Genomic DNA, 24,655 nt, shown 5'->3' with positions numbered 1-24,655 from the left:
TTTTATTCAATTCTTTTGTAACTGTTTTGACTCTCTGATTTCACCTCCCCACGTTTTTAACTGTTGCTGTTTTCCTTCAGTAACCAGAAAACGTTTTCTGTATTGATTATTTACATAACAGCTATATTTTTTAGCCTTTAAATACTGGCTTCTTTTTTCATTTAGAAGCACACAGAAATACAGAGCAATACAAAAAAAGTGTTTTAGAGCTGATTTCATAGTGCAGTGTAATCAGTATTTCCGGCTGTTTTATCCTAGGGACGCCGCGGTTGATAGTCAGCTTTACACCACCGAGCTGTGCCGCGAAACATCTAAAAGAGAGCGACCTAGTCCGCGACTCAGCCTCATCGTATTCAGTTCATTTTACAGCAATTATTTCAACATTTCTTATTATACCAAAAAAATTGAGATATGCAATGATTAATCTCAAATATTGTTTTAAACATTGTAAAACAAATCATGTAAGCATATATTAATTACATTCAATCAAACTTATCATCATATAACATAAAGATATATATGTAATATAGTTGAGTATGCTCCATCAAGCATACTGATATCTCAAGTAATAAAATTCTTACGTTCTTTTTTGAGATGTTTGGTAAAAATATCAGCAAGTTGGTTAATTGTGTCTACAAATTCAAGTGCAATATCACCATTTTGCATAAGATCCATAACAAAATAATGTCGTATGTCTATATGTGCGTACGCACACTTATAAGTCCTGCCTTAGAGATGTTTATAATCACTTCTAAAACGACCCTGAAGCACAAATTCCAAAGAAGATGTTGAAAACTTTGACGTTTGATTGACTAACATTAATAGTTATATGAATTGTTCTTCGATTTGTGTTATACGAGTAAGACTTATAGTTTTAATTTGTTTTTATATGATTTTTTTAATGTCTGAGGACCTTAGTGGCACGTTAAAAGAAGGCATGTGGTTTATATTCTCTCAAAACCAAGTGGAAATGAAAGAAATGGCGTCCTGGACATGAGTTGGTCCTATTTATAGGCCAGGTCCATTGCCCAGTGTGCGTTTTCTCACCTTGCAAAGGGTATGAGTTCGCACACTTCATATGTTTGTTCGCACACTCCATATACAAATTTATCTGGTGATTCCTTATAAAGCCCTATTTCAATGTTTATCTAAATCCAATGGTTTAATTTGGAGAGATTGTTGTTTTTCTAAACTGCTCCATTTTGAGAGACATCTGAACTCCATCACGAATAACTCCCAAAAATGGATCGAAAAAATCTCAATATAACTCCAATTTTTATACTCACTGTACAATCGCACATTTTCCTCATTCGCATTTATTTCCCTTCATAAACTATATAGAATTCAATTCCGATCAACGATCAAATCATTTAACGAATTGTAATTTTAATTCACCTCGATACCTCAATAATTGTTAACCTTTCAATTCCAATATAAATCCTTCATATGTTTCAAATTTAATCAAATCCACATATCGATCACACATAACTCACATATCTCATTTTTTAAGTCTCGTCATATGCACTTCACAATATCAACTCGAGAGACACCCAAACTAAATCATGAGTAATGACTAGCGTTTTTACGCATATACTCATTGTCCTATTACTACCTTGATGAGTTTATACCTTTTATCAATTGCATACATCTTTAAATAATAGATACGTCTTGTGTCACGTCAAGATTTTCACGGATCACATGTCACGCAACATGAACTTACATCACAACGGTGCTAAGTACTACACTTTTCTTTTAAATGCAGTCCTTGTGTCGACCATGACACGTTTCCAGTTTAGTCGCCAAAAGATGTTTGCGTGAAAAATATCTAGACACATGGATCTTTATATTTATAGTGGATTTTGTATTAAAGTTAATTTGATAGTTAAGAAATCCAAGAAGAATTAATAAATTTACTCCTAAATTAACCAATTGCATGAATTTTTGATAGAAAATCATGAGCTTTGAATTGGCTTTTGTGATTGATTGACGTTTCTTTATTATAATACTAAAGCTAGCTATTTATAATTGGCAAATTCTAAAATACTTAATCTAATTAAAAACAATCTCTTATTTAGATAAATACTAGCTAAATAAATTTGATAATGATTATTAACTAAACAATAACTAAAAAATATAATTAGATGATTTTAAGGCTAAAAACCAAAATTAATTTATTTAAACTCTATTTGGGTAAGGATAAACAACTTGTAATATTGTACACACATATATATGTGATGCTTTGATCTCAAAGGTGCTATAATTTTGTGTTAGAGAGAGAGGCTTTGGCTGTGTGGCCAGAGGAAGAAGAAAGGATATACTTTGGGTAAGAAACAACGTTGTAATTATAAAAAAGCTAATAGATGATGAAATTACAATTTAAGATAAAATTTATGAATTTATTTGCAAATCTCCTTTATAAATGAAATAGTATGTTTCATTCGCGGCTGCTGCGTTGTCTCCAAAATTATTGAACTTTAAAAAGATGATATAATTATAGAGAAAGGTGGAAGCAATCCATAACTTTTAAATGTCGTGATAGAATTGTAAATTTGTGTAAAAATAACAATTTTGTATTTAATTAATCTTAAGATAAATAAATCAAACATCTTGTTGGACCTTTATTTTTTCATACTCCTTTATTTTAATTTTGACAAAATCATCTTCATAAATGTGCATGAGCATTCCGAAACACTCAGAGATCAATTCAGAGCCTTCTAGCGAAAAAACAAATTTTCTATTTTTTAGAGAAACATATTGTTTTTTGCGCCTGTTGATAAAAGTACCAACTCGTAGTACTCGATAAGTCGAGGTCGATCCCATGAAGATAGAGGTTAAGCAAGAATGATCTTCGTTCGAATCCTAATTTGTCTAGCGATTGAAAAAGGAATTGGTTCACACACAAATATCAGTAAATATACGCACTAGCAATCAACACAACTAGATTAACAACGGTTTGAAACAACAAAGAAAGATGTCTAGGGGTCGGAACTAATCCTAAATGTTGTGGTCACGGGATATGCAATCTTGGTATGAACAAGGATTGAATCGCTCTGAAGCGCTACTCCTGCTCTCTCGAGCCTCAAAGAGCAAAAAAACCACTTTCAATCAATCAACAAACATATAGTCCACTCTCGTGATCCTAACCATCGGGAATTAAAAAGATGCAATTAATCAATCGATTCCGAGGTCGCCTATTCTCTAACTCGCTCTTGCGGCGCCAAATCCTAGGCTCCTAATCTCGTAGATACATTCAATTAGCCACCTCTTGGTGTACTAAACAAACTATAATCAAACCTAGGGTAGATAATCCTAGATAGGCATGAAGCATCAAGATTAGCACAAGTTACTATCCAAAACAAGCATATCACATTCAACACAACATTTAATCTTTCATTATCCCCCAAACAAAGGGGGCTTAGCCAATCATGGCTAAGTTCACATCCGAACTAACTAAGGAAATAAATGCCATTAAAGAGTAATGAAGAGTCACCTTAAAAAGATATGTAGAGGAATAAACCATAAATGAGATAATGAAGACTAAATAATAAGCTTGTATTCACAATCAAGATCTTGTTCTTACAAAGTAATAAAAGCTCCAACACCCACAACAATGGTGGAAATGGTGGAGCACAAAACCCTATGAAGATTCTAGCTATTCTAAGAGAGGCAACAACTAAGAGAATAAAATGATGTAAAAATGTTGCATAACCTAAAAGTGAGATAATGTTGTATTTATAGGTGTTACAAATAAGGAAATAAAAACACTATAGTACAAGTTGTGTCTAGCCAAATAGGGTAGTGGGCCTCAAGCCTTTTCACATTGGAAATGAAGCCGAAACCTCCCCTTTATGCATGTCTCGGATCGAGACACCTAGCTTGGGAATGTGTCTCGATCCGAGATGGATCTTCTGGGGGCAATCTGCCCTTCTTGTAATCGTGTCTTGGATCGAGACACTTACATAAGGGGGGGGGGGGGGTGTCTCGATCCGAGACAACCTTTCTGCCCCCATTCCTTTGCTCGTTTCGCTTCTCGGCTTCGCTCGCTCTTACTTCAGTCAAATCTCCCATCTTTAACGCCAAAATGCTCCGCAATGCTCTCAAACACCTGAAACACTCACACATGCAATAAGGTATACAAAACACCATAAAAATATGGTGAAACTTGGTAAAAGCATGCGAAAATATAACTCTGTATATAAGAGTGTTTTACTCCTATCAGCGCCCATGACAGAAATAAGTCACGGGCGCAACTCTTGGATCACAAGCGCGACCATCAGCTTAACGGGCGCGACATTGATAATGATCCAAACCCTAGATTTATGAAGAACATCACGGGCGCAATATTCAGAGCCATTGAAGACTCAACATATATATTTTGAAAGCCCCAAAAAATAGTCGACATGTGGAAATAGCCGTTGGAAGATTTTGTCATGTTACGAAGGTCGCAGGCGTGACAATAAAGGCCACGGTCGCGACCCTCTGTCTGCCAGCAAAAAATTATTTTGTTTGTTGGCTTTGTTTAAGGTGTTGATGGGTATACATAGATACTCATTTACATTGTTTCAAGGTTAGCAATTACAATTTTAAAACAACAACACTCTCTCTTTTCTTAATTCATATTTCTTGTTGTATTTTTGGAGTAAGTTTATAAACTCCTCAATTTGTGAGTTCCTGATTAGTCTAGAATTTTTACCCCTTATAAGTTAGAATTTAGTTTTAAGAAAACTCATATTAGTTGATATTTAGCTAACAAGCACTAAATTTAAAACTAGCTTAGAAAACTTTTTGTTAATCTTGATAAGTGGATTCTAAATCTCAATTTTTTATTGAGTAGTGGATATAGAGTCGTTTTGTGAACCGAACCACACTAAATCTCTTGTCTCAAATCTCTCCAATCTCTAACTCTCTTAAATTTTTTATCTAGTAGTTTTAAAAGAAACAATCTTTAATCCATAATCTCTTAAATTGCCTATTCGGGTTTTTCCAATACGCGGTTTGAGATTTCGCATCTTACATGTACATAACTCTTAATTTACCCACTTATTTAAACATATTATGAATTTTCACACATATGATTCTTTTAAATTTAAGGCTTAATCACTTAGAAGCCCCCCACCTTTATTTTTTTTTCAATTGCATCCTGACGTAGGAAAATCCTCTCAGAACCCCCCCACCCCCACCTTTAGATTCTTTTTCAATTGTATCCCAAAGTATTAAATTGACCTCTTTTCACATGATTTTTTTTTAAAATAATCTTTCATTTTTTTTATCTATATTTTAATTAAATACTAATATTATTAATAATGTAAAAAATCATTCTTCCGAAAATTATATCCAATAAATTTTTAAAATTAAAACCATAAAAATTTCCAATTTAGGGTACAATAGGAAAAAAAAATCTATAGGTGGGGGGATTTTAAGAGGATTTTCCTACGACAGGGTACAATTGCAATGGAATTTAAAGGCGGGAGGGTTTTGAGAGAGTTTTCCAACGTCAGGGTGTAATTGAAAAAAAAATTAAGATGAAAGGATTTTGAATGATTAGGCCTAAATTTGATGACACAACAAATAAATACTAATCATTTTAGTAATTATAATCGATCTATCTGATAATAATCCGTTTGGACAATCCTAGGGTTCTCATAACCGATGGAAAAAGAAAGTGTATTATCTAGTCAAGTGTTTTATTTATCATTTGAGCTAATTCTAACAATGAGAAATACCTAAAAATAAAAATATATTATCCATAAACGAAATGAAGAATCCAAAGTAACATAGTTAATTACCACCATCTCGGCACCATAGCAAATGTCATAAGCCACGTCGACACATTCTAGACGAGTCAGAATCCAGAAAGAAGCCACGTCATCCTCCACGTAGATAGAGTAGTGGGAAGGGTTATTTAACATTTAGCAGCCCTTTTTTTATTGTAAACAGAGTAGGAGAGAAGTAGTGTAGTAGGGACGGAGTTGTCATTTTCAAACACCTACTACTCCTTTTTATACACAGACAGTGGCATTTACGTCATTTCATAAAATACTTTTGTATTTCATTTTCAGTGATAGGAAAATTACAAATAAAAGAAAGCGTCGTTTTGCTTTTGGGTAGGGCTTTTTATATTGGCTCTTTAGTTTTTGCTCTCATTTTTCTCTCACAGTTGTTTTCCTATTTACAGTTAGTTCCGTCGTTTGCTCTGTACTGTAAGCGGTTTTCCGGTAGCGGTTTTCTGGTCAGGTAAACCCGTTTTTGTTCGTTTTATGCTGTTTACTGTTCCGCTTAGTAGAGTTCGCATAGTGTGTTTTTGTTATCTGGATCTGATAGTTGACGATGTAACACTGTGACCGTTGATTTTGTTAGATCCATTTGATTTTTACTAAGTATTTACTGTTACTCACTGTTTCTGTTAATTTTTTGTGGTTTTTACTTGTGAAACTAGTGGTTTTTGTTGAGATTGTAATTTAGAAAACAATTTTTTTTTTAGAAAAATGCTCTTAGGGTTTATGATGTTATTTACTCTGTTGATTTTGTTTGAAACTTGATTTTTTAAGTTCTGATGATATAATAAATTACTTTTTTTAGATAATCTGATGGTTTGTGTTTTTTTTGGTGGTACTGATGTTTGTTTATAGTGTAATATGAGTGATGTTACTGTTTGGTGTTAAAAGGAAGTACATTCTCATATACGAGTATGTTGTTATTTGTGAACTGCAGTTATCATTATGGTGAGAAAGAGGAGAACTGAGCTTCCTGGTGGTGGGGGTGAGAGCTCTGAACCCCAGGAAGTTGCAGGTGGAGAATCTCAAAGACCGACTGAGAGGACTGTACCTCCTCAACAAGGACCGGGTGGTGGACAGCACCAAGGTGGAAGGAATTGGGGTCCTCAGTCTCAGCAAGGTGGCCGCGGCGGCGGTGGTGGCCGTGGTCGTGGTGGGATGTCCCAGCAGCAACAGTTTGGCGGTGGCCCTGAATTTCAAGGCAGAGGAAGAGGAGGGTCTTCTCAGCAAGGAGGTCGAGGAGGTTATGGCGGTGGTCGCGGCGGCGGCCGTGGAGGTCCACCTTCTGGTGGTCAATCCAGATCATCAGTTCCCGAGCTGCACCAAGCAACCCCGGCTACTTATCAAGCCGGGGTGTACCCTCAGGTTATGCCATCTGAGGCGAGTTCTTCATCCCATTCCCCAGAGCCATCTCTTGTAGAAATATCGCAGCAGATGCAAGAGGTTTCGATTCAGCCAGAGCTTTCACCCAGCCAAGCAATCCAGGCTGCTCCTCCTGCTTCAAGTAAATCCATGCGATTCCCCCTTAGGCCTGGCAAGGGTAGCACTGGAATAAAGTGTATAGTGAAGGCAAACCACTTTTTTGCTGAATTGCCAGACAAGGATTTGCACCAGTATGATGTGAGTTGTCTTTTTTTACATGGGTTTACCTGTTATTATTTTGATGCATACAGTTATGTGGTACTGTCGATTTGAATAGGTTACCATCACTCCGGAAATTGCATCAAGGGGTGTAAACCGTGCTGTAATGGAACAACTAGTTAAATTGTACAGAGAATCTCATCTTGGAAAGCGCCTTCCTGCCTATGATGGTCGAAAGAGTCTATATACTGCTGGACCACTTCCATTTTTGTCTAAGGAATTCAAGATAACTCTGATAGATGAGGATGATGGATCAGGAGGACAAAGGTATCATGGCGTTTGCTTTCTGCATGTTCATTTTAGTCTTCTTATCTTGCTTCACTTAACTGGTAATTTTTTATTATATTCTTGCTGCAGGAGAGAGAGAGAATTTAGGGTTGTTATCAAATTTGCTGCTCGTGCAGACCTACATCATTTAGGGCTCTTTTTACAGGGAAGGCAAGCAGATGCACCACAGGAAGCCCTCCAAGTTCTTGACATTGTTTTGCGCGAACTGCCTACTACTCGGTGTGGATCATGTTCCTTTTGACATTTGATGATTATATTTTCAGTGTGTTTGAAGCCTGACATTGGATTAATTATAGGTACTCCCCAGTGGGTCGATCATTTTATTCTCCTGATCTTGGAAGAAGACAACCCCTTGGCGAGGGTTTGGAGAGCTGGCGTGGTTTTTACCAGAGCATTCGCCCTACACAAATGGGGCTGTCTCTGAATATTGGTACAGGGTTTTGGCTTTTGTTTATATTAATACGTTTTTTTATTTAATTAATTAGCGTGTTTTAGAAGTTATACGTTTAAGTCTATTGTTATGTTATATGTGTATGATTTTATTATTTCTCCTCTAGGTATCCATTTTGTCTTTCCTCAAATTAATGTTTTATCTTGTGATTTGTTTGCCTGCAGATATGTCATCCACTGCCTTCATTGAGCCACTACCTGTCATTGACTTTGTAACCCAACTGTTGAATAGGGATGTTTCCGCTCGACCATTGTCGGATTCTGATAGAGTTAAAGTGAGTATTTGTTTATTGATTTTTGTATCTTACTTAACAGTCTTGTTTTGGCTTTTGTCCTGGATAATCCTTCCTCTAACCATCACACCCATTTTTTTATGTAACGGTCTCTTTGATTGCTGTTGGATTTTTAATGAACTATCTATGCATCACATATATTTTTTTTTTTCGTTTTGATGTTTGCTTAAGATGATTAATGGAATTATGAGATGGTAATTCTTTTTGAATGGATCAATAGATTAAAAAGGCCCTAAGAGGAGTTAAGGTTGAAGTTACTCACCGTGGAAATATGCGTAGAAAGTACCGTATATCTGGTTTAACATCACAGGCCACACGAGAGTTGACGTGAGTATCCAATCATTTTTTTTATGGTTTATTGCTCTTATTGTGTGGTATCTGACTTGTTCCCTATGATATATGTGTTTTAGTTTCCCAGTTGACGAAAGAGGAACCATGAAATCTGTGGTGGAGTACTTTTACGAGACTTATGGTTTCGTAATTCAACATTCTCAATGGCCATGTCTACAAGTGGGAAATCAGCAGCGGCCAAATTATTTGCCCATGGAGGTAATATTTGTATATATTTATTTTTCTTTCTTTCCTGGACGTTTCCTTTTCTCAAGGCAAGCAACTGCTTTAAAACAGGTATGCAAGATTGTTGAGGGCCAGAGGTACTCTAAGAGATTGAATGAGAGGCAGATCACTGCCTTGCTGAAGGTGACCTGTCAACGTCCTCATGAACGGGAGCGTGACATTATGCAGGTGTGGCATGATGGTCTTTGAATTCTAAATGTTAAATCCTCATCTGCATTGATGGTTTTTGAATTTTAAATGTTAAATCCTCATCTGCATTGATTATCACGGACTTCTACTACTTTCCTCTCTGTTTTGGCGACCTTCAGTATATTTTTGGCACTCCTTAGGAGTTCTTAGTTACATGTCTTAGCTCCTCTTCAGATTATAGATAATTGGATTCTTGTCTTGTTTGAAATTATTGAAGCTTCTGTTCCTTTTTCTAATATCTAATGGAATTCATTTCTCTCTTTAAATAAAGTAGTTATAACATATAGACGTGTTTATCTTTACAAAGTAGATATAGTTCATCTGGTTTTCAGTGTGCTCTTTTGTTCCGTTTATTGCATGAAACTACTTTTAATTATGCTTATAAGAGGTTTAAATTTATGGGAAAGTATGTAAATATTCATGCATTGCATATACGATACTATAAGATTTGGGTTGCAAGTACTATTGAATGTGTTCTAATTTTACGATCTTACATTGTTTAAAGTTTATATGCAATGTTAAATTTACCGAGGGGATTGTATAATCCAACTGCAGAAAATTGTGCTAAAAAAGCTGAAAGTTCTCTTTAAGATGAAGCTGCTTGGTCTCCATAACTGTTTTCTTTAATTAGAAGCTAAAGTGATTGTTATGTTATAAACATTGATCCAATATTTTTGGCTTTAATACATTGAGATCTTATTTGGTGTTCTTAATTTATTTTCTAAATTAATATATTTAGTAAATTGGTTAATTGTGATAGTCATTCTTCCTTTTTTTAATTTGAGTTTCATTATTCAGCTGCCCTTTGCTCATTTTTGTTCATGACTATCTTTGTTGTACTTTGCTCTAGTTAGTTAGTGACAAGACTGTTTGAATTCTATGGATTTTATGCTGGGAATCACATATTCTTTATAGTTATGAGGTGCTAATGTTCTTATTAACATTGCTTGTGCAGACTGTTCATCATAATGCTTACCACAATGATCCATATGCTAAGGAGTTTGGAATTAAAATTAGCGAAAAGCTTGCTTCGGTGGAAGCGCGAATTTTGCCTGCCCCATGGGTAAATTATTTTTGCTCTGTATGATCTCTCTATTGCATTTATATAGCTAAAACCATGTATTAATTGTAGCTTCACCTCTAATACTTTTTGGGCAGCTCAAGTATCATGACACCGGCAGAGAAAAGGATTGCCTGCCACAAGTTGGGCAATGGAACATGATGAATAAGGTATTTTCTGCAATGAAATTCTGTAATACTAAATGCATTTGGTTCTAGTTCTAATATTAATTAAATTAAATTTATTATTTTAGCGATTTATTGACTTCAACATCTATTCCGTCATCAATATCTGCTGAATTTCTAATTCTGGGCGGTCCTCTTCTTTTTGTATTTTTTGGTAAATAGTCATGCGAAGTTCTATTTCTAGTTGGCCTTGCTTCTTTTGGTTTCTGCTGTTGTCAATCACACTTCCAGGAAGTTTAATAATATAATGATTCCAATTGACATTAAGGTTATTGCAGAAATAATGATATGGAGGAACTTTAACATTCTATGTGTAATGATGTAGAATACATTTTAAGGGTTTTGAATCTTTTGATAGGTAGAAAAAGATAATAGAGTATTATTCAATGGGATTGCAATAATTTGATGTAAGGTATTGTATATGGTTGTTAATTGTTGCAAGTCTGCAAGAACTGACATCTTGTTGGTTGACAAAGGAAATTTGACTTAATAAGTTATGACATTAACACCACTGATGAAAAAAGATAATTTCTTTACTAACTGCTATTTTAGCATTGAGACGCTGTCACTTAGTAATCCTGTATAGACCTTGGGATGCAAACTGAAGCCTGTACTCATTTACTGTTCTGACAAGAGGCATATCAATGAGATGTTGGAAAGCAGACCCATTTGCTGCTACCTCATTTATTTAGGAGATGTAGAAGTTGTGAAAGCAAACTTGATGATATTTGCTAGATAAGATAGCAGAAGTGCATAAGCATTTAATTATAAAAAAGGTGGCTGCATTGACTGGCATGTCTAGTCCTTTTCAACTTCAAGGGTTCCATATTCTGATATATTTGTATTTGCTGTAGAAAATGGTTAATGGTGGAACAGTGAACAATTGGATCTGTGTCAACTTTTCTCGGAATGTTCAAGACAGTGTGGCCCGTGGTTTCTGCTATGAGCTTGCACAAATGTGTTACATATCTGGGATGGTATGAACTGGCGTATTTACTGTAATTTCTTATATTTTGTGCATGTCATATGTGGTATTTCTAAACTTATGGCTCTTGATTTTAAGCAGGCATTTAATCCTGAACCGGTACTTCCTCCAGTTAGTGCTCGTCCAGAGCAGGTAGAGAAGGTACTAAAAACTCGTTACCATGATGCCATGACAAAGCTACAGGGCAAGGAGCTTGACCTGCTTATTGTAGTTCTCCCTGACAATAATGGCTCTCTATATGGTATGAATAATAGCATAACTGGTTAAATGTGTTTGCACCCCCTCCCCCCTAGTTTAATCACTATGATTCTCGAAAACTCATCATGGTGCTCTTGATTGGAATTCTTGTGTTTACTTTCTATTCAGGTGATTTGAAGCGTATCTGTGAAACGGATCTTGGGCTTGTTTCTCAGTGTTGTTTAACTAAGCATGTTTTCAGAATGAGCAAACAGTACTTGGCCAATGTCGCTTTAAAAATAAATGTCAAGGTTGGGGGGCGAAACACTGTCCTTGTTGATGCAATATCAAGGCGCATTCCTTTAGTCAGTGACAGGCCCACTATTATTTTTGGTGCTGATGTCACCCACCCTCATCCTGGGGAAGATTCGAGCCCGTCTATTGCAGCTGTATGCTATTTGATTTTCCTACCTCTTTAATCTGCTGAACATTTCTCGTTAATTCTCACCTCTTATTTGGCTTTTTTCATTTTACAGTGTTATTGACAATAATCTGAAATACAAATGCAGGTTGTGGCTTCTCAAGATTGGCCGGAGGTTACAAAATATGCTGGTTTGGTTTGTGCACAAGCCCATAGGCAAGAGCTTATTCAAGATCTGTTTAAAGAATGGCAAGATCCTGTTAGAGGAAAAGTTACCGGTGGCATGATCAAGTAAGGCCATCCGTGTGAGGAGAGAAGGGGGCAGAGGGCCTTCTTTTATATTTGTTTCCTTCTTCCTTAGTTGGTTTACGTTCTCTGTTAAATGCTTGAATGTCTGAAAACTTTTTGCCATAGTTCTAGGTGCAGAGTGAAACTGCTCCTTCTGCTAACCGTGTCTGGTGTCATTTGCTTGTGCATATTAAGTGTGTGGTGTCATTTGCTTCTTTTATATTTATTTCCTTCCTCCTTAGTTGGTTTATGTTCTCTGTTAAATGCTTGAATGTCTGAAAACTTTTTGCCATAGTTCTAGGTGCAAAATGAAACTGCTCCTTCTGTTAACTGTGTCTGGTGTCATTTGCTTGTGCATATTAAGTGTGTGGTGTCATTTGCTTCTTTTATATTTGTTTCCTTCATTAGTTGGTTTCCGTTCTCTGTTAAATGCTTGAATGTCTGAAAACTTTTTTCCATAGTTCTAGGTGCAAAATGAAACTGCTCCTTCTGTTAATTGTGTCTGGTGTCATTTGCTTGTGCATATTAAGTATAGCTGTGCTGCTAAAGTTTAGATTTTGAAGGACTACTATCAAGGGGAACCTGTGAAGAATGCTTCGACTTAGAGATAAAGTTTAGATTTTTTTCACTCTTGCATGCCTATGGCTTTTACCTATTTATTCTGGCTTGAACTTTAGGTTCAACAAATTTTGGTTTGTATATTTGAATTTTTAATGATAGCAAATTTGTAAGTATGAATCGAGAGTTTGAAGTGAGTCTGTTTTTGTAAATCTCAGGCATAGGTCTCTTCATAGGGCAGTCGTGTCTTTACATTGCACCTTATGCCCGAATGCTATGGTCTTTGTGCTAAAATTTTGTAGTTGGGAACTGTCACATAACTCTTTATCTTTCAATCGCACAGGGAACTCCTTGTATCTTTCAGAAGAGCAACAGGGCAGAAGCCTCAGCGTATTATATTTTACAGGTATTATTCTGTCATCCACTCAATTACTTGTAACCTGAATCGTTTGCTTTTTCATTATAACAATTTTTACATTTGCCTCCACTCCAGAGATGGTGTTAGCGAAGGGCAATTCTACCAAGTTTTGCTGTATGAACTTGATGCTATCAGGAAGGTAAATCCATTTTTGCTGTTAAATGTTCCTCTTTTTTATTTGAAGGCGTATACTGTATGTATAACCTAAATAATTGTGTTGATTGCAGGCATGTGCTTCTCTAGAACCAAATTATCAGCCTCCTGTCACATTTGTTGTGGTTCAGAAGCGCCACCACACAAGATTGTTTGCAAACAACCATCATGACCGTAATGCTGTTGACAGGAGTGGGAATATATTGCCTGGTAAATGAGGCGCTATGGCTGGAGTAATTAATAGTGTTTTAGGCAGTTGTACTGTGAGTAACTAACTACACTTTATTTTACTCTTGACACAGGTACTGTTGTGGACTCTAAAATTTGTCATCCAACTGAATTTGACTTCTATCTGTGCAGCCATGCTGGAATTCAGGTAAAGCGGTTAATTTAGTTGATTGGTTTATATTTAATAGTGAGAATTATGTATTTACAAATAAAAATACAGGGTACAAGTCGGCCAGCTCATTACCATGTCTTATGGGACGAGAACAAGTTTACTGCTGATGGATTGCAGTCCCTTACAAACAATCTTTGCTATACGTGAGTTGCTTCCTTTGATCCGAAACTATATTATTATTGCAGTTTGTTTTCTTAAATTCCTTTTTCTATTTTACTTGTCTTTTACAGATACGCAAGATGCACACGATCTGTTTCCATTGGTGAGTCTTGTTTTCCTGTTTTGTGTTTCTATAAGCCTATGTTTTTGTCATCCGTTGCTCATCTGAGTTAACTTGCTATGATTTGCAGTGCCCCCTGCATACTATGCTCATCTTGCAGCATTTAGAGCTCGGTTCTACATGGAACCAGAGACATCAGACAGTGGATCAATGACAAGTGGACCGGCAGCTGCACGTGGAGGCATGGGCGGAGGTGGAGGTGGCAGGAGCACACGCGGGCTTGCAGGTAGTGCTGCTGTGCGTCCCTTGCCTGCATTGAAGGAGAATGTGAAGCGTGTCATGTTTTACTGCTAAGTTATGTGTTTTCTTAAAATAACTGCTGTCTGCTTTCTGGGGAGTTTTAAGTTTATGTCCGAATTTCAGATCCAAATGAATATTTAAGTTTAAGTTTATTAGATTGGGACTTATATTATATTATGTAGCATGTTCTCTTTAAACTCGACCAAATGCATTGCCTTCTCTTGATGACAATTCAACAGGCAAGCTTTTCTATTAACAGCTGAAAGGGACATGGTATTAGTTGTACCAAAAGAGCTTGCATGAGTTCTGACATAGGGGTTAGATCGTGCATTAGTTGGCTCCACTACCAGCTGTGGCAGTGGGTTGACTTGAACAACTAGGTCAGTCAGCTTGCGTGATTTTGCAGATCCATTTCCTGGTTCGCTCAATATTATGGTTTTCGGGAACTCCAGAAATGAAAGGCTGGTGACAAGACTGTTTACGCTGTTGAAATGCTGTAGATTGAAGGAGTTCCTTATCATAAATCTTACTTCAGATGCTGTCACTGCAAAAGACCTATTTTGGTACACAAGGCTTCTCTTGTTTTTTCTTTTTAGAAATGATCTTATAGTCTTGTCTGAAATTTGCCATTCATTAACTGTGTGGCCAATCACTTACTAGTTTTTAATCTTTTAAATGAAGAAAAAGGTGAATCTTTGGTAAGTGGTTCATTTGAACTTTATGATAAAAGGTTCATTTCAACCATCTAAATACTGAAAATGGATTATTTATTTTTTTAAAGTAAATTTCCAATCAAATAATATTTAAATCAAAAAAGTTAATCATATAAACAATTTAATGGTGTTAATAAAAAATATTATGATAGGATTACCTTTTAAAAAAGGATAATTATTTTTTAATTTAAAGTTAGATCAAATAATTTAATTATTAGCTACAAAAAGTGAAAAATTAATTGAACAACAATGCCGTTTAACTAAAGAATATTAATATGAATGTCAAATTGTTTGATTAAAAAAAAAATTCGACTCCCCTCAAAAAATTTATGGTTCCAACACTGGATGTAACTAAGTAGAGCAGTTCAGACTAAATACTGTGAGGGATACAGGAGAATTGCATTTAAGAAAATGGGAGATAGATTTTCATAAATAGAATGGTGAGATCTTCTCTTCTTAAACACAATGTATTCTTTTTATCTTTGCTTAAGTTTTGAATAGGCAATAATAGATTTAATTGTTTTAAAAACTACAAACTTTCGTGTGTTTATAGTTTTAATATGAACTTTCAATTTCGGTAACTCGGTGTTTCAAAATCCAAAAAAATGGTATTTGTGAGCAGAGTGAAGTTCGAGAGCCGCGCCGCATGCTTATGTCTGACTTCAAATTTGGTTAGATTTTAAAAAAATGGAGTGTCCACCTAGCTAAATGAGAAAATGCCTTTTCTAACGACTAGATAATCTCACACGCTTTTAAGTGAGTTCGTCGTGCATCATATTAAAAGACCGGGTTCTATAGCCACTAATAAAACTCTTGTACTTGAATTATTAATTGCATTCATTTACTGGACATATCCAATATATCTCATCCTAATCATATATGCAGTCCATAAGATAATGTATTAAAAAACAAAAACAATTCTGGAATGCTTGTAAATGTAAAGCTGAAAATCATGTGATACGCGCATATGACTAGATTTAGACTATCATGTGAATATGTGGCATGTACTCCTAGACAAACATTTAATCATGGGTTACTATCATGTAGCAGAGAGAGGTGAGTTTAGTCATTTTGCATGAATAAAGTTTAAAACAGATGTATATGTGAGTTTGATTGTAATTTAGGTCATCTTATATACTTATACAATCTTTAACTATATTTTCATGGCAGTTCTAAGATTTCTAGGTGATTTTGTTAGACTTGCTAGATTTGGAGTTAAGTTAACGTTATTAGTTATCAAACCTGATAATGTTGAATTTGGACATGTTGGAAAACGATTAAATAATGGAAACGTACACAAATACAGTTGGTATACATACAAATTTAGAAATACTTTTCAACCTCGAAAAACGTGGGTGTCCGACACTCGTCTGTTGTCTGACTGTCTGCATGATCAAAATCTAGGTTCAGACATAACGCAATAGTTCTTCGTATCATTGATAGTCACTAAATTTTTATTTCTTTTTATTCTATTTTTTTCGGCCAAAAATACTTAAATGGCCGCCAAAATTTGACATGTGCCAGCTGGATTTTACCACTTTTATTTTGAAAATTTATCAAACATGCATAATTTTAGTTTGCAAATAAAATTATGCATATATGACAAGTTTTCAGGTAAAAAAAATAAATAAATTGCAGCTGCCACCTAAACAGTTTTTAGACAGAAAAAATCAAAACGAAAAAAATTAAAATTTAGTAACAAAAAAAAACAATTAGATTTAGTAACTGAAATAAAAAAATCCAATAAAAAAATCAAATTAAAAATTCAGTGACTGAAATGAAAGAATTTGAAATATCAGTGAGTGCCGGGATAAATTACCCCATTTAATTTGTCACTGTCCAAAAGATAAAGTGAAGATATAGCAGGCTCTAGTAGCAGCTGCAGCACAAGAGAAGAGAAGTGAAGTCCCACATCTTCCTCTTCTTCACTTCCGTAATTGCCGTAGCTTTAATCGATTTTTGGAATCCCTGGTATTCTTCTTTATCTTTGCTGTTTTTGTTTTAATTAATCTAGGGTTTATTTGTCTGAGTTGTGAATTGGGTTCTGCTTTAATTGTGGAAAGCTTTTATCTTTTTGCTTAAATTGTGAAATGGTAATGAAATATTGTTTGTGTTTCAGATTTTGGTAGTCTTGTCAAACACAATGGCAGCTTGTAGACTATTCACAGTTTCTCTTCCAAATTCAAGTCTCTCATTTCAGGATAAAAGGGTTGCATTGTCGCCATTATCATTCCCTACTTGTAAGGAATATAGTTGCAGGCAATTGCCTTACTCGCGTCTTAAACTGTCGGCTTCTCTGACCTCTTCATCATCACAACCACCACCACCACCATCGTCGCCGTCGTCGTCATCTTCCACTCATAAAGTCCCCAGAACTAGGCTCTATTTGAGCGGTTAGTGTTTTGTTCTCCCTCATTTTTGTTACATTTACAAGTTTATCTTTATCTTTATAAATTTTCATTTCATTTCTTTTTCTTATCATGGGGTAGTTGGATATGGATGCTAAAGTTAGCTTTGAGTTTTCTTTATGGGCATATTTTAAGCAAAGCAAGCATACTTATTTGACATGTTTACGGTTATGAATTTTGAACAATGGATTTGTTGTTTATCATGTTCATATGTTGACTTCTGCTTTCTGTTTTCGTCTTCACGCTTGGTGAAATTTCAGCCCGCTAATCTACGCATAGATAGTCAAAAATCTCTCGCCTTCTTGCTTTTCCCAACTGTTTCAGTGTAATGTATTTGTTAGTGTTGCTTAAAAAAGCCAAATAAGAAGCGACAAATTGGTGTGCAACAATTAGATTCTATGTATTGTTAGTTCTGTTATTTTTCATGTGCATATGGAGAAAGAGAAGGAAAAGGATATATTGTAGAGAAGTAATAGTGCAGATAACAAGGACTGATGGTGACACCTCCCGGCGCCCAATATCCATACTAATGTCACGCATTTTATTTTGTTTTGTGTAGGACTATCATTTCGTACTACAGAAGAGAGTCTGCGAAATGCTTTCCAAAATTTTGGCCAACTTGTTGAACGTGAGATTTCCGATGGAACACACTTGAGTTCCTTATGTTTAATTACTATATGCTATTTCGTATCAACTAACTGTTTGTTCCTATGTAATTTTGTCATTCTAAAATATTACTTCTTTTCCTACCAGTCAATCTAGTGATGGATAAAGTTGCAAACAGACCTAGGGGTTTTGCTTTTCTCCGTTACACAACCGAGGAGGAATCCCAAAGTGCTATTGACGGAATGCACGGGAAGGTATGTTTAAATGTTCTAAGTTATTGCATCCAAGCATTGCTGCTTTTCTTATATTAGAAATAATACTATAGTTTGAACTTTTTTGTGAATATATTATTTGACATTTTCTTTATAAAAAAAGTTTGTGAATTGATCTAGTTTAATGAAAATAGCAGAAAATTTGGAGGAAAAAATTAATAAAGTAGATAAAAGACTAAGTTTGACTTGAAGCAACATATTTCATTTCATTACTCATGAGTCTTCTTTTTGCTGTTAGATGCGTATAAGAGGCTTATGTGGCCTAGGTTACATAAAAGGAGGTTATTCTCCATGTTGCATAACCACCCATCATTGGGGGTGTTTTGATGGAGAAATAACCGTATATTATAAAGTATAATTATGAACAGAATATGCCAATGTTCATCATTGTTGATACATTATGATATTTGGAATATAGGATTGACTAACAATAGGAATCATGCGTTTGCCTAACAAATCAGGATAAAGCAGTGAAAACCCTCAAAATCCTTTAAGCCTTTTGTTTCGTTAGTATTCAATTTGGTCTTTGTACTTTGTCCAGTCGAAAGTGAAAATTCTGAGGACCTAAATTCTTGTCTAAAACTGGTTGACTAATGTATATCTAAAGTATAGGACCACGAAGACTGATATGCTGCAATCGATTCAAAATGTTATGGGCTATGGTGTTATGGGAAAAAACAGTTGTCCAAAATAATGGACAAATAATGTAGAGCCACTGACAAAAGTTGGAAATGCTAATTTTACTGCTTGGATTAAAGTTGTCTTGCTTGTAGTTGTTGAAAGTTTGGAAGTAATCATTTGTTATGGTTATGCTCGAGTGATGTATCCAATGCATTGCTTATCTTTCTCCTTTGTTTTTGTACTCTTTCTTGCTAGGATTATTCATGTTTAGGCATACTATTATCTAATCTCGTGATAGAGTCTAAAAAGTTGCAAAACATAAGGTGGCGGGTGATTATAATTATTCCGTCAAATTGAAATTAATATATTAATTACTGTAAAAAATTCATTGTTTAAAAAAAATTGGACGAAATTTCCTAGGAAGCATATCTGTCCACTGGAGTAACGATTCTCTTGAAACATTCAAAACTGCAAAAAGAAAATTGAAATGCCTTAGAATGATGAACAAGTATAAACTTGTCCTTGCAGTTCTTGGATGGCAGGGTAATATTTGTGGAATTTGCAAAATCTAGGAGAGAACTTCGTCAAGGTGTCGAGGGCAAGCAATTTTGAAGAGGTAGTTTTGTCCTTCAATGGTTGTGATTTTGTATTAATTAGCAAGTAGGACATTATCAGTATTGTTCTGCTCGATTTTATATTCTTATTAATATATATAATTTTTCATTCATTTTCTGTATTTCTTCTACGAGAAAATTTTCTTTTATACTACTATCAGACAAGTCCTTTTCTTCAAAATTACTAACATAATAAGCTTACGGTAATGCAACTTCACATTCAAACCTTCAATTCCTCGTAGACATTACATAATTTTGTTATATTTTGACGGCAGAAAACAATTATCGTCATTGAGGTCAATTCTTAATTGTGATTATACGCGTAAAATGTCCATTAGATTTGCTCTATGTATTGTTTGCTCATGTTACGAGAATTTAAGTTTTTGTGCTTGTATCAAGGAGTGATAATGTGAAATTGTGAATGAGTGTTTTCTCAGGATTTTAAGAGCAATTTAAGTATCAACATGAACGTGGTGAACTATTAACACCAAGATTAATTGTTTTATAATTACCAAGTCCGGTGCTTAGGGCTGGGTTTGGGCAATGATTTTTCGTACCATGCCCGGCCCGAGCCCGCAATAAGCCCGTTATTTCATAGGCGGGCTCGGGCTTTCATTTTTATAAAAATTAAAGGAGTTTTTACCCAAATAACCAACTTACCCTAATATATTACTTTTATACTGCCTACATTTTCACATATGAAAACTACTGTACACGCTTAAAATAATTACTTTTATACGTGTACTATATAAACTACCCTAATAACACAAAAACTCACAAATTCATTATTTTCTCTCACCTCATTCAATTCTCTCTTTCTTCTCAGACTCAATTTTACATTCAACAGCTTCCATTCTTCTTCACCATGGTTGCCCCCATCATCTTCAACATCATTCCGCTACTGTGCTTTGACCAAGCAGGATTGAGCCGTGGAGATTCGACGTCGCATAAAGCAAAAAACCAGATCTGAAACTAAAACTGAATCGCGGTGGTTGTCGAACCAGATCTGAATTTTTCTGTTCTTTTTTTATCATTTTCAGATCTGTAATTTGTTTATTTTCTTACCGTTTTTCACCATTAAACATGTATAAAGAGTATATTTAAAGAATTTAATACTCATTTCATGTTTTGTAGAGTAATTTTTTGATTTTCTGAAATAAAATTCTGTCATTTCTGCCTTTTTCTTGTGTTTTGTTGTATTTCTGCGTTTTTTTTTCTTTTGCAGAACGATTTGTTGAAAATGATTGATTACTGAATTATTGTAATGTTACAGTGTTGTTGATTTTATGTTGACTTGATGTTGATATTATGTTGATATCAACTGATTTTTTTATTTTAACATTGACAAATAAGATAATATTTTCTGTGAAATAAATTAAAAAATTAAATTAAATTAAATTAAATTGAGACTAGATAATGACATGGTAGCATCGGGGAAGAAGAGAAATAATAATGTTGAATTATTGTAATGTTACAGTGTTGATATGGTGTTAATTTTCGGTTGATAATTTATTGATTTTAGCATCGATGAAAAAGACAATAATGATGTTAAATTATTATAATGTTACATTGTTGATCTTATGTTGATATAGTGTTGACATGGTGTTGATTTCGGTATTGGTGAAAAATATAAATAATGATTTTGAATTATTATAATATTATAAATTTGAATTTATGTTGATATTATGTTGATTTTGTGTTGGTATTTTAGATAGAAAAATGATGCATTAATCTTTGGTTACTTTAATATTGATTTAATTTTGATTTATATTGATATATATAAAATTTAAAGAGAATATCACAAAAATACCACAAAAATGGCTCAACATTTCATACATTGTCACCTAACTCCATTATTTATCATTCCTACCACAAAAGCACAAAAGTTTACAATAAACACCATTCCATTAAAAAGGTGACACATGGCAAACATGACATTATCTTAATAAAAAGGAATAAAAACAGCTAGCACATGTGATTGGCGTGTCAGAGCGCGTCAGCGCGTCAGCCAATAGCACGCAAGCATCAACAAATTATAGACACAGTTTTGTAATATCATCTGATACATCTCCGAGATATCATTGATACATTCTCCAAAAAAATAAAATTGACAGTTTTTTATTTATCTTTTAAAAATATATTTTGATTATATATCGTATTTTATTATTCCTGTATATTTATAAATATAAAAAAATCCACAAAATTATTCAAAGTAATATTTACAAAAATTAGAAAGTTAGTTTAATCAACTACAATAAATAATTATGTATCAAACAAATATATGTAAAAAATATATAGTGTGTAAATTTAATAAAAATGTATAAATTTAGTAAAAATGTATCTATCATGTATCTTTTTAAATACATTTAAAAATATATCTATCGTGTATAAATTATGTATCAGCGATGTATCTATTAAATACATTTAAAAAATGTGTCTATCATGTTTATATATATATTTTTTATAGAATTTGACGATGATTTATTTGAATATATCAGATATGTATCCACGCTATAAATAATACTCCAACGATGGCAGTCCTTGAAACTATAGAACTTGACAAATCAGAAATGTATCAGCGATGTATCAAAAATGTATTATATATGTATCGGCGATATATTAAATTATATGTTTGATAATTTTTCAATTTTATTGATACACGGGCCTAACTTATAATAATATATATCACATAGAAATTATATATCACGGATGTATCTATTACGAATATTTAAAAAGTATATATGTATCAACGATGTATCTATTTAAATATATTTTAAAAATGTATATCTCATGTATAAATTATGTATCAGCGATGTATCTATTAGTACATTTAAAAAATATACTATCATGTTTAATTTTTTTTTTTGATAAATAACAATGTATCAGCGATGTATCTATTAGTACATTTAAAAAATATACTATCATGTTTTTTTTTTTGATAAATAACAATGTATCAGCGATGTATCTATTATACATAAATTATATATGTTAAGTATATTTAAAAAGTATATTTATCATGTATAAATTATTTATCAGCGATGTATCTATTAAGGTAAATTTTAAAATACCTACGCGTTTGGCAAAAAAAAACCTATACGTACGTCGTTTAACTATTTATTTTTAATTAATAAATCAATAATCATCTAATATATCTAAGATGTATTGAAATGTATCAATCGTGTATAATTTATGTATCAACGATGTATCTATAAAGTACATTAAAAATGTATCTATCATGTATAAATTATACATCATAGATGTATAAATATAAAACGAACCGATCAAATTAGACAATTGAATCAATTAAATAGACTAAAATAAAAAATAACAATTAAATTGGTTAATTATACTTTAATTTTACTACATCTAATTCTTTTTCTAGACCCAAAATGTCTCCACTTTTTCTCTAACTAATGCATTTATTTATATTTTCCACACATTCTCCATAGCCATAATATCTCCATAGAAGATTTTTTTGGTGGCAGAATCACCTAATTTCCTCCAAGTCTTATCTGATGGCATTATAAAACTATTTACACTTCTTCCATGCAACAAAAAAATCCAAAAACTCAACAACACGGAATTGTTCCATCATTGATTGTCTCAATTCAAGATTTTGAAAAAGAGAAATTAACCTACATACGCGTCGTTTAACTATTTTCTTTAAAAATTATAAATTAATAATTATCTAATATATTTGAAACGTATCAAATATGTATAAAACACAAGAAAAAGTGTTTGAACGGTCGAATATATATCAAACATGTATCAGAGATGAATAAAATATATATAAAAAATGAATCAAAAATGTATCGGAAATGTACAAAATAAAAACACTAATATAAAATAAAAATATAAACAATAATACAAAAATACAAAAATCATAGAAATTAAAGGGTCAATACCCATTTTTCTTGTTCTTGTTCTTGAATTGGTGTTTCAATAATAGAAAGTGGCTACTGGCTTATGAGATAAAGGGTCAATACCCATTTTTCTAAGCCTTCTAATTCTTTAAATCCCAAATTTTAGTCAAAAAAAAGAAAGAGAAAACACACACATCCAAGCCCAATTACACCTAAGAGTAGTATCAGACTTTTATTTGATAATTTATCAACGGCTGCCATTTCTGCTGTTGCAAATTCTTTTTTGTTCGTCCACAAATTCATCATCAGTTTCAGGAGATCAGCCATTAGCCAACATGCCTATATGTACATTTCATCACCTTCTCTTAATATTACTACCAGTGAGAACCAACATAATCAACATACTCATTGCCATCAATGTCCTAGATGAGAGAAAAACGGCAAAAAAGGGTAAAAAGAACAGTAAGGAAAAAGAAAAGAACAATGCAACACGCTACATGTGTGATTTAGTTTGACACGTGTACGCTTGGGAATAAAGTGGTTGTGGTTGAAAATAAATGAAGAAAGCTGGTGATTATGAAAATAATATGGTAACAATGAAAATAGATTGATTAAAATTGTAATGTACGAAAATAGAAGTCTTTTTGTTGGTTTTCTTGTTATTTTCTCAAAATTAAATAGATGATAAATAATAAATTTTGATTAATTATTAGCAAAAATAAAGGTAAATAAATATTAAAAATAAAAATTAGTGTTAAAAAATATTTATAAAATTAATACTATCCAGTTTATTAAATGTTGTTGATATTTTGTTGATATTGTGTTGATATTAAAACTGACAAAAAATATCAACAATAAATAATGTACACATATTGATTTTATATTGATTTTGAGTTGATATTTGATTAATTTTAATGACAAATAGTATACACATGTTGATTTTATGTTAATTTTGTGTTGATCTTCAATTAATTTTAGCGATAGGCGCATGTTAATTTTAGATTAATTTTAGGTTGACATCGAGTTGATTTTGCGTTGATTTTGATTAATATAGCTTAAATAATTGTACATCAATAAAATTAAACATTGATTTTATATAAAGTTTGTACATAGAACATAGTATAAGGAGAAAAAAAACCAACCAAATTCCAAAAATGCTGAAATGAATTTAGTACCCGCAAA

The 24,655-nt window shown here is 33.4% G+C and overlaps 2 protein-coding genes across 4 annotated transcripts; both read left to right on the top strand.

Annotated features, from left to right (window-relative positions):
- The first annotated feature begins 6,107 nt into the window (after positions 1–6,107).
- On the top strand, positions 6,108–14,548 carry LOC126670613 (protein argonaute 1). Its single transcript, XM_050364378.1, has 22 exons — positions 6,108–6,234; positions 6,712–7,394; positions 7,474–7,682; positions 7,773–7,922; positions 8,000–8,133; positions 8,319–8,428; positions 8,667–8,773; positions 8,857–8,995; positions 9,074–9,190; positions 10,167–10,274; positions 10,370–10,441; positions 11,311–11,433; positions 11,523–11,682; positions 11,808–12,067; positions 12,188–12,330; positions 13,229–13,291; positions 13,379–13,442; positions 13,531–13,666; positions 13,759–13,832; positions 13,905–13,999; positions 14,087–14,118; positions 14,207–14,548. The coding sequence occupies exons 2-22, from the start codon at positions 6,720–6,722 to the stop codon at positions 14,428–14,430; spliced, it is 3,195 nt and encodes a 1,064-aa protein (XP_050220335.1). The 5' UTR covers positions 6,108–6,234; positions 6,712–6,719; the 3' UTR covers positions 14,431–14,548.
- Positions 14,549–16,921: 2,373 nt separating this feature from the next.
- LOC126666632 (organelle RRM domain-containing protein 6, chloroplastic) lies at positions 16,922–20,789 on the top strand. 3 transcript variants are annotated; one of them, XM_050359462.2, is made up of 6 exons: positions 16,922–17,060; positions 17,209–17,482; positions 18,057–18,125; positions 18,251–18,357; positions 19,525–19,612; positions 20,437–20,562. In XM_050359462.2, the coding sequence occupies exons 2-5, from the start codon at positions 17,233–17,235 to the stop codon at positions 19,606–19,608; spliced, it is 510 nt and encodes a 169-aa protein (XP_050215419.1). In that variant the 5' UTR covers positions 16,922–17,060; positions 17,209–17,232; the 3' UTR covers positions 19,609–19,612; positions 20,437–20,562. The 3 variants fall into 3 exon arrangements, with proteins under 3 accessions (XP_050215419.1, XP_050215417.1, XP_050215418.1); XM_050359460.2 differs by lacking the exon at positions 19,525–19,612 and having other exon boundaries at positions 20,437–20,789; XM_050359461.2 differs by lacking the exon at positions 20,437–20,562 and having other exon boundaries at positions 19,525–19,723.
- The last annotated feature ends 3,866 nt before the right edge of the window (positions 20,790–24,655 follow it).

Source organism: Mercurialis annua, linkage group LG2 (genome assembly GCF_937616625.2).
Source record: "Mercurialis annua linkage group LG2, ddMerAnnu1.2, whole genome shotgun sequence".
Lineage (NCBI taxonomy): Eukaryota > Viridiplantae > Streptophyta > Magnoliopsida > Malpighiales > Euphorbiaceae > Mercurialis > Mercurialis annua.
The sequence above is the reverse complement of the archived record's forward strand: the minus strand, read 5'-3'. Positions and strand labels throughout refer to the sequence as shown.

Excerpts from the sequence above, each read along its gene's own strand:
- LOC126670613 (XM_050364378.1), top strand. The coding sequence starts at position 6,720 with ATGGTGAGAAAGAGGAGAACTGAGCTTCCTGGTGGTGGGGGTGAGAGC. Across the intron at positions 11,683-11,807 it reads CAATAATGGCTCTCTATATG|GTGATTTGAAGCGTATCTGT; the intron begins GTATGAATAATA and ends CTTTCTATTCAG. Across the intron at positions 14,119-14,206 it reads CACACGATCTGTTTCCATTG|TGCCCCCTGCATACTATGCT; the intron begins GTGAGTCTTGTT and ends TATGATTTGCAG.
- LOC126666632 (XM_050359460.2), top strand. The coding sequence starts at position 17,233 with ATGGCAGCTTGTAGACTATTCACAGTTTCTCTTCCAAATTCAAGTCTC. Across the intron at positions 18,126-18,250 it reads TTTTGGCCAACTTGTTGAAC|TCAATCTAGTGATGGATAAA; the intron begins GTGAGATTTCCG and ends TTTTCCTACCAG. Across the intron at positions 18,358-20,436 it reads TTGACGGAATGCACGGGAAG|ACTCAATTTTACATTCAACA; the intron begins GTATGTTTAAAT and ends CTTTCTTCTCAG.